This window comes from Pungitius pungitius, chromosome 17 (assembly GCF_949316345.1).
Source record: "Pungitius pungitius chromosome 17, fPunPun2.1, whole genome shotgun sequence".
NCBI classification, from domain to species: Eukaryota; Metazoa; Chordata; class Actinopteri; order Perciformes; family Gasterosteidae; genus Pungitius; species Pungitius pungitius.
Genome location: NC_084916.1, coordinates 1,312,808 through 1,329,691, shown reverse-complemented (window position 1 = coordinate 1,329,691; position 16,884 = coordinate 1,312,808). Strand labels below are relative to the sequence as shown.

The 16,884-nt window shown below is 40.2% G+C and overlaps 3 protein-coding genes across 3 annotated transcripts; 1 reads left to right on the top strand and 2 right to left on the bottom strand.

Moving 5' to 3' along the window:
* The first annotated feature begins 576 nt into the window (after nucleotides 1–576).
* Nucleotides 577–5,309, top strand: anxa14 (annexin A14). The gene is made up of 12 exons (XM_037473578.2): nucleotides 577–720; nucleotides 1,221–1,317; nucleotides 1,460–1,548; nucleotides 2,531–2,644; nucleotides 2,715–2,805; nucleotides 2,913–2,992; nucleotides 3,404–3,442; nucleotides 3,729–3,819; nucleotides 3,914–4,009; nucleotides 4,089–4,144; nucleotides 4,905–5,012; nucleotides 5,138–5,309. Exons 1-12 carry the CDS (start codon nucleotides 694–696, stop codon nucleotides 5,195–5,197), a joined length of 948 nt encoding a protein of 315 aa, XP_037329475.2. The 5' UTR covers nucleotides 577–693; the 3' UTR covers nucleotides 5,198–5,309.
* On the bottom strand, nucleotides 5,273–6,463 carry LOC119218852 (integumentary mucin C.1-like). The gene is made up of 2 exons (XM_037473579.2): nucleotides 6,286–6,463; nucleotides 5,273–5,899 (listed from the first exon to the last, which is right to left on the bottom strand). Exons 1-2 carry the CDS (start codon nucleotides 6,337–6,339, stop codon nucleotides 5,465–5,467), a joined length of 489 nt encoding a protein of 162 aa, XP_037329476.2. The 5' UTR covers nucleotides 6,340–6,463; the 3' UTR covers nucleotides 5,273–5,464.
* A 4,415-nt stretch (nucleotides 6,464–10,878) lies between these two features.
* LOC119219410 (integumentary mucin C.1) lies at nucleotides 10,879–13,143 on the bottom strand. The gene is made up of 2 exons (XM_037474605.2): nucleotides 12,960–13,143; nucleotides 10,879–12,558 (listed from the first exon to the last, which is right to left on the bottom strand). The coding sequence occupies exons 1-2, from the start codon at nucleotides 13,011–13,013 to the stop codon at nucleotides 11,806–11,808; spliced, it is 807 nt and encodes a 268-aa protein (XP_037330502.2). The 5' UTR covers nucleotides 13,014–13,143; the 3' UTR covers nucleotides 10,879–11,805.
* Nucleotides 13,144–16,884: the final 3,741 nt, after the last annotated feature.

The following is a 16,884-nucleotide window of genomic DNA, read 5'->3' as shown; positions in this document are numbered from 1 at the left end:
GCCACAGATACAGGTGCTAAAAAGCCCCTAAGTATCCCGATTGCGTGTCTCAGGCGGGTTGTGTGTCCAAGGGAGGTCGATTTTACCCTTGAAACCGGAGTTGACCCCTCTCTGAGACACCTGGCATGATACCTGCTCCACCTTGGTGCAAAATGACTAACTGAACAACCCTTTAATAATGGGGTTTCCTTGTGTAGTCGAACACAACGAAAATTCTTTCAGTTTCAGTGAGACCAGCCAAGATCTACAGATTAGGGGTCATATCACAAATATGTCTTCAGCCACCTGTAAACAAACCTGCTGTTCTGGATTCCTCCTCTGCGAGGAATGGTTTTGATGAATGATTTTACAGGTGGGTTGTCACAGCAATCCTGCAGGCCAATGGAACTGACGAAGCTGTGCTCCGATTGGTCAGTTGTGTGATCGATTTGCAGCAGGTGTGGCACAGCCACAGTGAGTGCAGGGCTGATAACAGTGCTGTAAAAAGAGATCTCCTCTCCCTCCACTCCTTCTTACAGCTGCCACAGAGTTTCAGGTAGGGAAAAATAAGGATTCTTTAGATACTGTGGTCAAGTGACACTCTCAAAATGTGTAATTGGGTTTCTTTTCTTTGGCTCCGTGCCTCTGAGGGTGTTATTTATTTACTCTACCTATGTGTATCGACAATTAATCTCTTACAGTTCAGACAAAACCATGGACCCTGAATATTTCCAATCTCATGTAAGTAGACAGTTTCCTGCCCCTCCTTGCGTCTTTGTTTGGGGACAGAGTCTCCTGAGACACCACAGTCCACAGAGATAATGCAATCTGTCTTGTGTTCGTGGATCCTTCTGACGTTGTGTACAAAACTCCCTATGTGTGTGTGTTGCCTTCGCAGTGGGTGGAATACGTAACAGACAATAGGTCGTCAATAGTTCAGCACTTACGTGGTTCAACTGCTTCTTCAAGCAACTCGACCTAATCACAGCAGCACTACAAAATATCTTTTGTCCACCTTTGGCCAAAACCTTCATTTCTTTACAAATCCTTATCTCCTCTTGTATCTCATTCAATTGATCGTATGTACCTGTATCTCATCATATCATATACGTATAAATATCCTCATGCAGACAGGAGGTGTGTCCAGTGTACGGATTTGGGTCAAACCTTCTCCTTATCGTTTTGGGATTTCAACCAATTGTTTGTTTCCCTCTCTCTTACTCTTCCTGTTGATCACGTAGAATATGTGTTGGGGAACCCTTGGAACGGTGCGACCGTTCCCCAATTTCCACCCCGAGCGAGATGCAAGGGAGATCCAGACAGCGCTGCAGAAGAAAGGTACCTCTGCTGAAAAAAGATGTTTTTTTTTAGAAAGCCGTGTGGTCGAGCATCAATGTTGAATGAAGCTGTACCCATCCCTGCTCTTCCACCCCTGCCACGGCTAAACATAGCGATGTGACATTGTTCCCCCTTGGCTCAGACGCGGCGACCCTGGTGAGAATCCTGACCAATCGGAGCAACGCTCAGAGACAAGAGATCTCCGAGACCTTTGAGAAAATCACACAAAAGGTCAGGAAACGCATGAAACGGTTTGAAGCGTGTAGTAAGTATGTAGAAGCTAAAACATCCCACTCAGAGCAACACGACGCAAAGTTCAAAGCACAACTGAGTGTTTAGTTGTGATGACAACACTGTGTGTAGGCAATGAGTGTGTTTGCTCATCTGTAACCTTCAAGTGTTTGCTGCTCAAACATCATCTGCACAGTTAAAAGGTTCAGGTCACACCTTTATTTAGAGTGGAAGCAGGATGCGCTGACGTGGTCATGAACACGATGTGTTACAGATAAAACTGTAAGGGAATGTTTAGCCAACTATTTAATTGACTTAAGGTAAACACGTGTGGTGGGAACTACTTTCTGTTGCACAGGAGCTTCTTTGTGTAGTCATAAAAACAGACTCACAACTAATTACCTTATTTAAGTTGGTGGTGTCACAAACAAAGCTCGTTTGAGTCGAGGAGGTGGTGAGGGAACAACTCTTAAAACTTCCGGTTCCCTCGTCTCCACATCAATGGGTTTTTGGTAAATATATCTGAAATAAGGTCTGTGTTTATCACAAGCATGATAGAGTTGAACACATTGTACTGCAAATCCACAAAGGTCTGTAACTACCCCTCTTCTTAAGTTTGAGGCTTTTACATGTGTCTAAAAGGTGGTGCCTAACAAGCGGCTAAACACAGCCACGAAAGGACAAGAATGAACTGGATGAAACACATTAAAATGCATTAAAATCAGGCTGAATGACCTGTGGCCGAATGTGGAACTAAGAAGGCTGCATTTACTCAAGTACCCTTCTTAAGTCAAAAGATCTGACACATGCCTCACTTCCATTCCTTTATGTCATGCTTTTTCTTCCTACTGATGCATAATTACTTCAACTTTTGTTTTTTTAATGCAGTAATATCACTTTTTAAAGGCCTACAGTAAGTTTTTGTTGCATCTAGTACATTGAGAGTCAGCAGAGATGTCAATGTTCATTCTGACTGTGGCAGGACCTGGCGGTTGGAGTGAAGAAAGCAACGTCAGGACAACTGGAGATTCTGCTGCTGGAGTTGTTGATGCCTCCTCTGCAGTATGAGGCGTTTCGCCTGCAACAAGCCATGGCGGTGAGTGGGTGTTTTGTGGTTATTTTGCGGGACTTTTACCTTTAGCTTCATTCCACAATATAACACACAGGGGCTGGGCACAGATGAGGAAACGCTGCTGGAGATCCTGTGTACACGATCCGGCGAGAAGCTTCGAGAAATCAGCGCCATGTACAAGCTTTGTGAGTCACAGAACTCTTCTAGTCCTTTTCCCATTTAGTTTTGTCCTTGGGTTAACTTGCTTGTATGACATTTAATACTCACTCATCCGTATAATGCCTTTTTTTAGTGTTCAAGAAGGAGCTGGAGAAGGAACTGAGAGGGGAAACCAGTGGGGACTTCACTAACCTTGTTTTGGCTTTGTTAAATGTAATTTTGATATTTATTGTATTGTCACCTTCAACCTCATAAGTAAAGCTAGTGGCATTAATAATGTTGCGAAATCAATGAATCAGGAAACGTTTATTGCCATAATATGATAGACATACATGGAATTTGACTTGGCGATTGGTGCATAACGGAAGACGGTACAATAATGACAACGTAGTACAGAAATAAGATTTTAAAAAAATAAAAGTATAATAAAATATATGCTATGGGTTAGTACGCTAAAGCTTTAAACTTATCACTTGTCATGGGAACTTATGACCCACATTTCATATTATTCTCACAACTTATATTTTGTGTGTAATAGCAATGAATATGTATTTAGATTTGTATCCTTTATGTGTGATTTTTCTATTTAGATATTTAAAGTGTTTTTTTTTCTCCATCCAACAGAAAGACAATATTTCTGTTGGAGTTCAAAAAGATATTGAGGTAATATTTTCAATTTTTCAGCTCTCAGAATAAAATTTGAATAACATAAAGAAGATGCTATGCAAATTTGTAACACTGAGCTACAATGGTAGTAAAGATACGAGCAACGGGCATGAAAATAGGCTGCCATAATTGAATATGCCTTTCTCACTCACTCATTTTTGAGCGGCTCTTTGTGAAAACATGCAAATCAACAAACTACTTTATTATGGAATGAGTACCCTGGTTGTAAGGCAGACCATCTAAGATTTCAGCTCTTTTGTAAATGTGTTTTTATCATTTTCAGTCTCTGTCTGCTTCACTGAAGGGGAAAAAAGCTGATGCGGGACCGTGGATCAACATTCTAACCTCTAGAGACTCGGATCATCTGAACAAAGGTGAAACGTTTGTGAATCAGTTCTTGCACGTGCGTTTCAGTTTGTCAGGTGACGTTCTTTAAATGTGAGCCTGTTGGATCCCCTTCGTCGGCAGTGCTGGACGGACTGGAGCTGGAGAGAGGACAGACCGTGGACCAGGCCCTGGAGACAAAGTTCACAGGGGACATTCGACGGGGTTTGAAAGTTCTAGGTAGATATAGTTTGAGAGATACTGTGTGGTACGGACTCACTACTTTGATCAACTCACTTTGATATCTGTGCCATGACAGTACAGTGCATCCAAAACCCTGGTGTCTACCTCGCCAAAAGACTAGTTAACACGAAGGTAAGATAATAACAAAATCAACAGTCCGTTTTGTTCTGATTGTGTAAATTGACAATAAGATGAACAAACCATTCTGTGAATGATTGTTGATTGGATGAAGTGATTCATTGTTGCATTTATCTCTACAAAGATTATTTGAATCATTCTACAATTTTTACTAATAATCAATCAAATAATTATGAAGGAAATGGTCATTGCCATTATTATGGATTTATTTCTACCACAGTCTAAATAAATAAATTAACTAGATTGTTGATGTTTTCTTAGCATGTGCAACGTAGACCAATACTTACTTACTTGGTTTTCAATCCCTTTCATTTTGATAAATGTTTTTTCACCTTGACCAGAAAAAGAACATTTCTAGTGCTAGATATACAAAGATGAGTGGTTGACCCATGGAAAATGCCCTCATGCGTTTTCTCTGAACGAACAAGATTATCATTCAAGACTTCTGAAAAAGGGCAGTGTGAAAATACTACAGCTTGATCACAACTGATCCAAACAGCCAACTGACAGAGGGTCTGAATAAAAAATACTGTAAAGATGTAACTGCTTTTTTCCAAAGAAACAAGAAGAAACATTAACTGTCTGGTAAATTAAGAAAATGATTTTTCTGATTAAAACTGTCTCCAAAAATTGCAATGATAATTCTGTTCATTCAGACAAACAGGACACATTTATTTTTTAAGTGAATGCATAACCTGTACGTGACATAAAAATGTTTTATACAAAAAGTTCACAGAGAAAATATCCGTTTCAGACCCCAATAATGCAAGGGATTGTGATTTCACACGCGGAGGAAGATCTGCTGTGTATCCGAGCTGCTTACCTTAAATTAACAGGCACTTCTCTCTACACTGCTCTACAGGTGGGCCACTGTGCACATACACCGTGACAGAGAGTAAAACATTTTCTCCCTTCGAGGTTATGGAAGTGTTTCTTATTATTTTCAATTAGGTAAAGTTTGTTTACATGTGAACTTCTTTCCAACAGAAGCAGTACAAAGGAGATCATCTACAGGCTCTGCTTGCCCTCTGTCGATCTGAAGACTGAACAAAAGTTGTACACATTTCAAGGTTACATTAGAAAGAGACTTTGAATTGATACTTTACATATTTAATGGAATCTCATTTGATTATGAATTGGTTTTTTTTTTAATGAATAAGAAAAATACAAACAACTGAAAGCAAATGATGTGGATAAATCCTTTTATTTTATACATCTTCAGCACAGCTCTAATTCATCATGACTTTGTTTACATGCTAAATTCGTTCCAAATAATACCCATTTTGAAACATTGTTATATTAATTTTAGTCATTTTAGTCTAAATTTGCAGCTTTGACGAGCGTGTGGAGAATCAATGGCACAAGAGACAACATCAGAGAAGCTTTGACTCCTGAGCTTCTGTTGGTTGTTTGTGTGGTTGCAGTGGAGCTTGTTCCCGTGGTGACTGGGTCGGTTGTGGAAGCACTGGTACTCACTGGGTGGGTGGTTGGAGAAGCAGTTGTATTTGTCGGTGTGGTGGTGGTCTTTTCACTTGTAGTGGTGGGTGGGGGCATAGTTGTTGCAGCAGGACTGGTGGTAGTGGTCTGTATGGTGGTGGTCTTTTCACTTGTAGTGGTGGGTGGGGGCGTAGTTGTTGCAGGAGGACTGGTTGTAGTGGTCGGGGGGATGTCGGTCGGCATGGTTTTGGTCACTTCCCTTGTAGTGGTGGTCGAGGACATGTCTTCAGTGGTATTCATGGTTAAATTCGCCTGGTTTCAAATACAGTTAAAAAAAAAAAAACATTCAGGTCAATATTACAAATAAAATACTTTCCACAGTTAGCATCCATGCATCAATGGACAAGTATTTTCCAAGTCATTGTGTTAGACACTTCTATATAACTTTATATTGTTATTTTAAAAAAATTATTAACTATAATAATAATTTCATAACTGCACACAAACTACTTGACAACATGGAAAACAGATCTTTCAGGACAAAGGGACAAACATGCAGGCTGACTTGACCACACACACTTTTCCAAGGTTTTCTTCTCTTAATTTACCAGTTACATCTTGTTAAGTAGATAAAAAATATCACAACAATAGTAAAGGCTTTTGGCAGTTTTTTCTCAAAGAACGTTTTTAAAAATTACCTTTGTTAATGTCAGCAGAGCCATTAGGCAAAATCCCAGAGACCAGATCTTCATGGTGGAGAGTCAGAAGGAGGTAGAGTTGAACTGCCAATGTAACGTAAAATGTCCCGTTGTACAGGAGGTGGACACTTCTCCCACTGGTACCTTGTCTGCTCCTACCTTCCTCTGCAAAAGTAAGATGAAATGCTTGGGTGTTGCTTTTATACAACAACATCTCCTTCTAGGAGGGGTGAGGGAGAATTTGTGACGTACAGCAAGACCTGGTCAAGGAAGTTGGTTTTGGAGGTGTGTGCAAAATGTAACTTCATTGTAATAATTAATGAATGTTCTCAATTAGCATGAGACTTATTTTAAGTTACTATTTTTAACTCACAATTTTGATGGCACTGGAATAAGAAAGTATGAATTCTTCTTCTTCTGAATGCTGAAAGCCTGAGACAACTTTAGTAAACACTACATATGAAATCCGTTTTTCACAGACGGAAGCATATTTGCCTCACTGTGATGTTGACATCGGGTTTAATGTTTAACTATAAACAAATGTGTCTGAACGGCTTCTGTGCTGTATAACTTCATATAATATTTGACTATTCAATAAGTAAGAATATTATTTCCTCGTGTGTGACCGCTGAATGTCATTGAGATTCTTTCCCTGAAAAAAACATTAATAGTCTAAAGAATAGCTAATGTGTAATCAGAGATCTTTAAACTCTGTTATGTCTGTACAATTGATGTTCATCTATTAATACAGATACTTTATGGAAATAGACAATACAATGACTGAACAGGCAGTAAATGCATCTAAATCATTTTTTTCAAGATCAGTCGTGTTTAATGGTCAACAATCATTCACATTTGAATTAGGTGTAGATAAATGATTGTTTTGTAAGCTTAAAGATTAATAAATAGACTTACCTGCTGCGTGCTCTGTGTATCACTGGCTGCTGTGCTAGGTGTGATCCTACATGTCTCTTCACCTTCATCTACAGTATATTTAAGCACAGAGAATAACCAGATCAGTGATGTTCAAGAATGGGGTTGAAAGTCGTTGTGGTCATATTTTGAGTGATTTGAACTATTGCAGATGATTATAGCTTTATCAATATGCATTTATAGACTGCTACTTCTTCTATTAAAACAATTACTTACACCAATAACTATAATAAATAAAAACCTATAAGGATCACAGAGAGGTGAATCTGGGGACCTGAGCTTTCTTTAGGAGGCGAGGGTCTCTGCATCTGGAGATATGAAAAAATTAAATAATATCATTCCATAACACCACATTACACATTTATTACTATTTATAGTACCATAAATACAATCCAGACACAAACACATTGTGTGGAATGCATATATATACACCAGATTGTACATTAAGATAGAATACCATTTGTTACCAAAATCCAGTAATAATATTAATACATTTTATTTAAACAGAACTTCACATGGTACTCAAAGACCAAACCAGTACAGAAAAACCAGCACAGATATAGCACAAACATAACAGAAGCAACAGCTAAACCAGGCATAATAAATGCAATTAAAAACAATAAAAACCAGTTACTATTGGGTGAAAATGAAAAAGGATATGTGGAAAGCTTGTCATTTGCCCAGTGTGTTGTAGCAGTGAGGTAAGTGGTGTGGTAGGTTAGAGTGTGGTAGGTAGGTTTAGAGGAGTAGGGAAGCTCAGGGTCCCTTTCTGTTATTGTTTCTTTGCTTTGACAGACCGCTGCCACTGCCCTACTCCACAGGCCTTGTCACCTGTTAGCCCTCCTATCCCGTGTCTACTTACTTGTGTGTAATTATTGGTGTTGTGTTGTATGTATTGTCATTACACCTGATCATTGAATGGGGAAAAAAAACAACGCTCAGTACTCCGTTGTTGCAGCGTGTGCTTGTTTATTGTGTTGTAGCGTCGTGGTGCCTAATATACAGGTTCCCGCATCCAGCGGGCGTGGACTTGGGTAGTTGCGTCCTCCTCCTCCCCCGAGCCGGGGTGGAGGTGTAACACTCTCATTTTCACTTGCAAGGACCACGACATTCACTGGAAGCGCTCAACGTGAGTTAATGTGTTGTTGATCGATTTAGACTAGTCGGTTCGGCTGGGTTCTGGGGAGCTACGTCGAACCCCTTCAGCGCCCTATGAAGAGGGTGGAAAAGAGGGAGAGAAAAAGAAAATAAAAGAGAGGTTTGGGGTGGTGGAAATTTAGAATGCGTACTTGAGAAGGAGAAGAGTGGGTTGATCTGTATGTATGGGAATACCCCCTCCCGAAATCATGCTAATTATCTTAAATTATGGAATTGTGGGGTGCGGGGGTTACCAGAGCCTTCACTGAGAGTAGTGCCACAAGCAAGATTTTTATAGTACATGGTGATATCATGTTTGTCACTGCACCTGCTGGGATCATGTTCTGTCTTCCTGTTGTGGACCATCTCACCATGTCATATCCAGTATTGTTATCTAAATATTTAAAGCAAAAATGAGAAGAGAAGATCAAATCTACGTCATAACAAACAACCAAAACTATTACGGAGCCTTACTCTTGATTAAACAACACAAAGCCTCATCAGATCACAGTCAGTCGGGTGCTATGGCGACAGTAGCAGTAACATACAAATGTTTTATACAAAAGAGAAGTCCACAGAGAAAATATCTCCCTCTTTCAGACCCCAATAATGCAAGGGATTGTGGTTTCTCAAGCTGCTTACCTTAAATTAAAAGGCACTTCTCTCTACACTGCTCTACAGGTGGGTCACTGTGCACATACGCCGTGACAGAGAGGAAAAAATGTTCTCACTTAGAGGTTATGGAAGTATTATTATTTTCAAAGGGAAAAGTTTGTTTAGATGTGAACTTCAGTTCTTTCCAACTAAAGCAGTACAAAGGAGATCATCCATAGGCTCTGCTTGCCCTCTATCGATCTGAAGATTGGACAAAAGTTGTACACATTTTGAGTAGATAATTAGCTATATAGTTATCTTCTTTCCCCAGTTACATTAGAGAAATAAACGTGTATTCATACTCATTTGATTATGCATTGTTTGTTTTGATAAAATATAAAAATGTATACAACTGAATGCAAATGGTATGGTAGTATGTGCAACCCTCATGAAATGAGAGCTAATAATATCAGGAGTAGTACCTGTTATTGCCTAAAGGGGGCGCACTTGGCGTTCAGTTCAAGGGAACTTCCCATGAATAAGAAATCCTTTTAGTCCAGCCAAGAGACATGAACGAAAGAAGCTACCGGATTTCGTAATGAAATGATATAAAACATTCGAAATATTTACTTAGTTTACATGCAATTATACTAATAAGACTATTTTCCAACTAGACAGCCAGTTGAGAATGTCAACTGAAGAAATTTCGTAGAATAATCCCATACTGGAAACTCCGGTGAGTGGACACGTTTAGCTAGTCTCTGCTAGCATCATGCTACTCATGTTCAAGTATCGTGACATGATATAGTAATGAGTTATCACATAACGTATTAATGAAAAAAGATGTGTAAAACAGATAGGCTTTTTGTTTACTGTTGTAAAATACTCGTCGTTTTGAATTACATTGTTATTAAGTGAAGCACATTGAAAATGCAAGCTTCTAAGCAAGTGAAGTTGCAATGTTATAAGAGTGGTAACTGTGATGTTGTTCTATTATCTTAGTGTAATCTGAGTGCAGCCCAGTAATGGTTACACATATAGAAAATAAATTATTGAGATCTCATGTAAGAAATAGAATTAGAAAACACACTGATTATTCTACACTTTGTGTAGATGTTTTTTTTTAATTCACACTAGAAGAACCTGAATCCTGTAAACCTGAATGCTGAGGTGGAGAGCTAAACCCAGATCGTGGATGCGGTGTGGCCTACCGAATGATCCAGACCGAACCTGATTCGCCTTTCAAGAAGACATCAGACCCCAGTCCTGCCGCCAGGTAGACCAGTAGCAAGGTAGTTAAGAGATACAGTACACATAAAGACCCGGACCAGAACAGAACTCCAGCACACAATACTCATGGATGAACGGACTATATCCTCTGCACTGTACATATACACACACCGGAAACAGTTATTTTACAAGAATCATACAATTTCCCAACAATCTATTCTTCTTTTTTATTTTACACTGTTTTTATATTGTTATTATTACATGACCACCTGTGAAGCGATAAACTGGTCATTCGTTCAACTTGTTCTTTGTCTTAAGCCTATACCTCTCCTTTGAATCTAAGTAGATATTTAGTGCTTTTTTACTAGTCCCAGACTGTCCCAGTCCCAGTGCTGCTTTTATCATTTTATATATCTGCAGCTAGGGTTGTCACGATACCAAAATGATGACTTTGGTACTATACCTGCCAAAATATTACAATACTCGATACTGTCAATACTTTTGATACGATACCACAAATAAGATACTGGAACATTTATCTATGATAGTAATAAATAAAAACTCTGTAAGGTTCCCTTTTTACCAGCCTGTTCCTGCCCAGCTTTATGAACACTTAACAAATGGCATTCATATTTGTATGAGCCCACAGCAAGATATGAATGAAAAGAACATGGTAAAAATCATAGTATTTATTATACACAGCTATGTAGACCTATTGTCCGTATCTAGCTATATGACTACATAGTTATTTCTATAAGTATGAATTACATAATTTTACAGGTGTGTTTGAGGTGGAAAAAAACGTAAAGCTATGTGGGTTGGGTACATTAAAGATGGACACATAATTAAAGGCCAATTTACCCCTTTATTGAAAATGAAAATTGCAACAAGTGTGTACTATTAGGTACATTTCTGTGTGCATTCTGACCTCATGATCACATAGGCCAACATGAGTGAAAGTGTAGGTTATTTTGCATGTTACATTTCTGTTGGACTATTCAGTAAGTTATTTGCTGTCTTGCTTTGTCTTGTGTTGCACTTGCTTGATGTTTAACTGTTAGGAAAGTTGTTGTCACGCCAACAAACACAGCTACAGGCTGCCATCGCTCACGCTTTCCCCTGTGACACACACACAAGCTTTTTCACACACACTCACGCCACGCATCCAATGACTCGCGCTAAAAACAGCAATCCACGCTGGTTCACATCTGTGACGTCACGTTGACTTGCTGGTTTGTCATAAACAAAGTAAGAGGTTTCACTAAGTTTAGCCGCTAGCAAGACATCTCGTTAGCGATGATAGCAGCTGATTATAACCGGGCTTGGACATTGATGCTGGTATTAAGAGCTCTAGTGTCGGCTTCTTTGAAATGTTATTGTGATGCTATAGAACTGCCGACGAAACCTTAAGCTTATAATATTCACTAAAAGTCAAAAGTGTAAATGCATTTTCTCATTCAATTCAATGCGAGAGTTACACAGTGACATAAGAATAATCTGGAAATGTTATAAATGCTATTTTGTAGATTTTATTCAATATTTCACTCCTTTTTTTGGATGTATTTAGTCAGACTTCATTTGTGTTTTTGAACACAAAGTAATTTAAACATTTCATTTACCGTCATTTTAGGCTAAATTTGCAGCTTTGAAGAGCGTGTGGAGCATCAGTGGCACAAGAGACAACATCAGAGAAGCTTTGACTCCTGAGCCTCCGCTGGGTGTTGTTGTGGTTGCAGTGGTTGTGGTCTCTGTGGTGGTGGTCTTTTCACTTGTAGTGGTGGGTGGGGGCCTAGTTGTCGCAGGATGACTGGTTGTAGTGGTTGGTGTGGTGGTGGTCTTTTCACTTGTAGTGGTGGGTGGGGGCGTAGTTGTCGCAGGATGACTGGTTGTAGTGGTTGGTGTGGTGGTGGTCTTTTCACTTGTAGTGGTGGGTGGGGGCGTAGTTGTTGCAGGATGACTGGTTGTAGTGGTCTGTGTAGTGGTGGTCTTTTCACTTGTAGTGGTGGGTGGGGGCGTAGTTGTTGCAGGATGACTGGTTGTAGTGGTTGGTGTGGTGGTGGTCTTTTCACTTGTAGTGGTGGGTGGGGGCGTAGTTGTTGCAGGATGACTGGTTGTAGTGGTCTGTGTAGTGGTGGTCTTTTCACTTGTAGTGGTGGGTGGGGGCGTAGTTGTTGCAGGATGACTGGTTGTAGTGGTCTGTGTGGTGGTGGTCTTTTCACTTGTAGTGGTGGGTGGGGGCGTAGTTGTTGCAGGATGACTGGTTGTAGTGGTCGGGGGGATGTCGGTTGTTATGGTTTTGGTCACTTCCCTTGTAGTGGTGGTCGAGGACATGTCTTCAGTGGTACTCATGGTTAAATTAGCTCTAACTGTGGGTTGAGCCTGGTTTCAAATACAGTTAAAAAAACATTCAGGTCAGTATTCAAACAAAATAAAAGCTATAGTAAAAGCCAACAATACTTTACACAGTTACCATCCATTCTTCAATGGACAGGTTCTTCCGTGTTAGACACGTCTATACTATGAACACGTAATTGTAATATTCAGGCTACATGATTCACTGTAATAATAATTTCATAACTGCACACAAACTACTTGACAACATGGAAAACAGATCTTTCAGGACAAAGGGACAAACATGCAGGCTGACTTGACCACACACACTTTTCCAAGGTTTTCTTCTCTTAATTTACCAGTTACATCTTGTTAAGTAGATAAAAAATATCACAACAATAGTAAAGGCTTTTGGCAGTTTTTTCTCAAAGAACGTTTTTAAAAATTACCTTTGTTAATGTCAGCAGAGCCATTAGGCAAAATCCCAGAGACCAGATCTTCATGGTGGAGAGTCAGAAGGAGGTAGAGTTGAACTGCCAATGTAACGTAAAATGTCCCGTTGTACAGGAGGTGGACACTTCTCCCACTGGTACCTTGTCTGCTCCTACCTTCCTCTGCAAAAGTAAGATGAAATGCTTGGGTGTTGCTTTTATACAACAACATCTCCTTCTAGGAGGGGTGAGGGAGAATTTGTGACGTACAGCAAGACCTGGTCAAGGAAGTTGGTTTTGGAGGTGTGTGCAAAATGTAACTTCATTGTAATAATTAATGAATGTTCTCAATTAGCATGAGACTTATTTTAAGTTACTATTTTTAACTCACAATTTTGATGGCACTGGAATAAGAAAGTATGAATTCTTCTTCTTCTGAATGCTGAAAGCCTGAGACAACTTTAGTAAACACTACATATGAAATACATTCGATTTTCTTTCACCGGGCAATTTTTCACAAAGACGGAAGCATATTTGCCTCACTGTGATGTTGGGTTTAATTTTTAATCATGAACAATGTGTCTGAAAGGCTGTGCTGTATTGCTTCATATAATAATTGACTATTTGATAAGTAAAAGCATTATTTCCTCATGTGTGACCGCTGACATGTTCATTGCTGAGATTCTTTTCCTGGAATATTCATTAAAAAGATTAAAGAATACCTAATGTGTAATCAGCAATCTCTAAACTCTCGATCAGCATTTCATGGGATTGTGGGTGGAGGTTTTCTTTATTTATTTTTTACCAAAGCCTTCACTGAGAGTAGTGCCACAAAAGCATTGATGACTTTTATAATACATGGTGATGATCATTCTTTTCCACCCGGATAAAGCAGCATGCCGCCGTGGTCACCTGATTTCATTCCAGTAGAGCACCTTTGGGATGTGGTGAAACAGGAGATTCCCATGCTGGGTGTGTAGGTGAAATATCTGCTGCAAATGTGTGATGCTATCATATCCATACAGAGAAGACATAATATTTGTTTTTTCTGTTTTTATTAAATTATATTCAGTTGTTGTTTTTTTTTGGACATACCAGGAACAAGGGAAATTCTCATTCTAATGTGCAATCAATAAGGATTTTTAGAATGTACTACAGTACTGTAGTAGTTTAGATGAACTGCAGCACTTGGCCTCAAGAGGGAGCTGACTGTCAAATCACAGAACAACTGATCCAAACAGCAGACTGACAGATGACACTCTGTCCTCCCTTTAGAGTCTTCCCCCCATGTCAGCCATCGATGGGGGTCTGGTCCCCTTCATTGAGGTGGCAGGGCCTCTTCCTGTTGGGCCGTTGTTGTTGTTGTCATTGAGAAGCTTGGTTGGTTTAGAGGTGAAACTTAATGGGCATGTTTGTAGTGCCACGTGATTTTTCTTCTCTTTGTGACGAGGGAAAAAACAAACCAATATTTGTGAAATATCGTTGGATAGGGTATAATTTTATTATTATGGTTTTGACAAATACTCATGCATTGCATGTTTCTAATTTATGTCTTTATTAATAGGACAAAATACAAAGGGGGGAAGGAAACTTCCAATCGGATTTTGAAGTGTGTTTATTTGAGTTTTGCGGTAAAGTTTGGGTTGCTTATACTAAAAAGAATGTTGATCTATTAAATTCAGGTTTCTTTCTACTTTAACATTACATTTCCCCATCTACTTTGATAGCCAGTGAAGAGGATTTTCACCTGTGTACAGACAGCAGAGCCAGTGCAAACAGCCCCAGGAAGAGATGTTTGCTATAGAGATGATTGTTTTATTTTCAGGGTCTGACCTTTTAGATTTTTATTCCTGTTTCAATTCTGGAAGCTTTGCCCTGGTCTCACAAATGCAAAAACTGGGCGAGTTCTAGTCAATCTGGATAATGATGTGAGGAATAGCTCATAACTCATAGCTCTTATTTGAATTAATTAAGGTAAATTATTCGTTATTATTAGTGTTGATACCATAGTTTGGTGATGAATGATGTAATAATGAGTGAATTCACATATCTGTCCTTGGATTGAGGCCACAAACACCAATTTGAATCTATCAAACTTAAATGTTTAAATACAGAATATATATATATATTTGTTAGATATTTAATTCGAATATGTTTGAATGTCTTGTGCACTTAAATTACTCTACCCAGATTGTAAATCAGTTTGCAACGATTTCAGAGTGATGACAAAAAAATTAAACCAGGGATGGATAGAGGCTCCACAGGAACAAGAGGTTCCTATTATTTCTGTCTACGTTTCCAAATTGTGTTGTGTTTAAAAAGTACATTTAAGAGTCCAATGGCTTTTAAATTATTTTATTTGCCAAAACATCCAAAGATTTGTCGTATCCTGTGTATATGTAGCTTAAATCAGATCCCTGGCGTTTTACATCTTGGGATTGAGTGGCGATCTGAAGCGGAAAAGAGCTCAGTGCAGGCGAAGCACTTCATAGCATTTATATGTTGTCACAGTATCAGACATTCAATGAGACGCTGTTTGTCAAAGATCTAGTGCATCTACTGAGGAAATGGGACCCTGTGATACGATGTTAGCCCAATGCACCGCATATCAGAACTGATATCGCAGATACCAGCAGGTGACTGCAGGGCCCGAGAAGGGGGGAAGCCGAGGGGGGGCTGGTGCCAACGCTCCCAGGGGGACTCGTGGCCACAGGAGGCCGCGTGGGCTGCTGTGACGTAGCGTTGGTGGTTAAGGTGGTGGAGTTGGCTGCACTGTGGCTGGAGGTCACGTGACCTGGCAGGGGTCCAGTTGTGTGGTTGGAGGTCACGTGACCGGGCAGGGGTCCAGTTGTGTGTTTGGAGGTCACGTGACCGGGCAGGGGTCCAGTTGTGTGTTTGGAGGTCACGTGACCGGGCAGGGGTCCAGTTGTGTGGTTGGAGGTCACGTGACCGGGCAGGGGTCCAGTTGTGTGGTTGGAGGTCACGTGACCGGGCAGGGGTCCAGTTGTGTGTTTGGAGGTCACGTGACCGGGCAGGGGTCCAGTTGTGTGTTTGGAGGTCACGTGACCGGGCAGGGGTCCAGTTGTGTGTTTGGAGGTCACGTGACCGGGCAGGGGTCCAGTTGTGTGGTTGGAGGTCACGTGACCGGGCAGGGGTCCAGTTGTGTGGTTGGAGGTCACGTGACCGGGCAGGGGTCCAGTTGTGTGGTTGGAGGTTGGAACAAGCAGCTCCTGTCAAGCATTGGACAAGAGAAGTCATAAGTTCACACACTGACTGAGTATATTACCGTTAAAAGCTCAGTTCATTTGAACAAAACAGCATATAATATATATATATAAAACGTATTTTGTAACTTTCCTTATCCCTACAGTGAAATGTTACTATGAGGACTACTTCTCGATCAAAAACACACACCCACAATGACTTCTGTGAGTTGTCCCAAGTAACTGGATAATTGTTGAAAGATTACTACAAATTTTAAGAACTAAAACAGTTAATTCTTTATTCTTCTTGGGGGTCACATTCTGTGTTGGCGGCAGGGCGAGTTTAGCGTAGCTCAGCATCAAGACTGGCGGCTCTGCTCCGTCCAAGGTCAAACTCTTTTTCTTATCAACACCTGTAAAGTGGTCTTATTTACACTGCGTATCTCCAGTGTTTAACTCAAACAGAGAAGTTAGAAGAACAATGTGGGACTTTAGTTTCACCTCTGTGAAGGATCTTTGGATACAGCGCAGGTTGCCATAGCTTGTACAGGTTTTTATTTCCGGGCCCCACTCAGTAAACAATGTCACCACTGACAACAGGACGTCAATGAGGACGACTGCTTGGTTGCACATCCTGCTTTGGCCAAGGCTCGAGCCAGCAGGATTGACCCAAATCAGAAGCAGATCAGGGCGGGTCAAAAGATTAACCCGAGAAATATTTCTGGTGAGTAACTTTAGCT

What these genes read in the sequence shown, in the direction of transcription:
- anxa14 (XM_037473578.2), top strand. Translation starts at nt 694, where the DNA reads ATGGACCCTGAATATTTCCAATCTCAT. An exon ending in AAAGACTAGTTAACACGAAG is followed by an intron (nt 4,145 to 4,904) that starts GTAAGATAATAA and finishes TATCCGTTTCAG; the next exon opens with ACCCCAATAATGCAAGGGAT. An exon ending in CTCTCTACACTGCTCTACAG is followed by an intron (nt 5,013 to 5,137) that starts GTGGGCCACTGT and finishes TCTTTCCAACAG; the next exon opens with AAGCAGTACAAAGGAGATCA.
- LOC119219410 (XM_037474605.2), bottom strand. Translation starts at nt 13,013, where the DNA reads ATGAAGATCTGGTCTCTGGGATTTTGCCTAATGGCTCTGCTGACATTA. An exon ending in CTCTGCTGACATTAACAAAG is followed by an intron (nt 12,559 to 12,959) that starts GTAATTTTTAAA and finishes ATTTGAAACCAG; the next exon opens with GCTCAACCCACAGTTAGAGC.
- LOC119218852 (XM_037473579.2), bottom strand. Translation starts at nt 6,339, where the DNA reads ATGAAGATCTGGTCTCTGGGATTTTGCCTAATGGCTCTGCTGACATTA. An exon ending in CTCTGCTGACATTAACAAAG is followed by an intron (nt 5,900 to 6,285) that starts GTAATTTTTAAA and finishes ATTTGAAACCAG; the next exon opens with GCGAATTTAACCATGAATAC.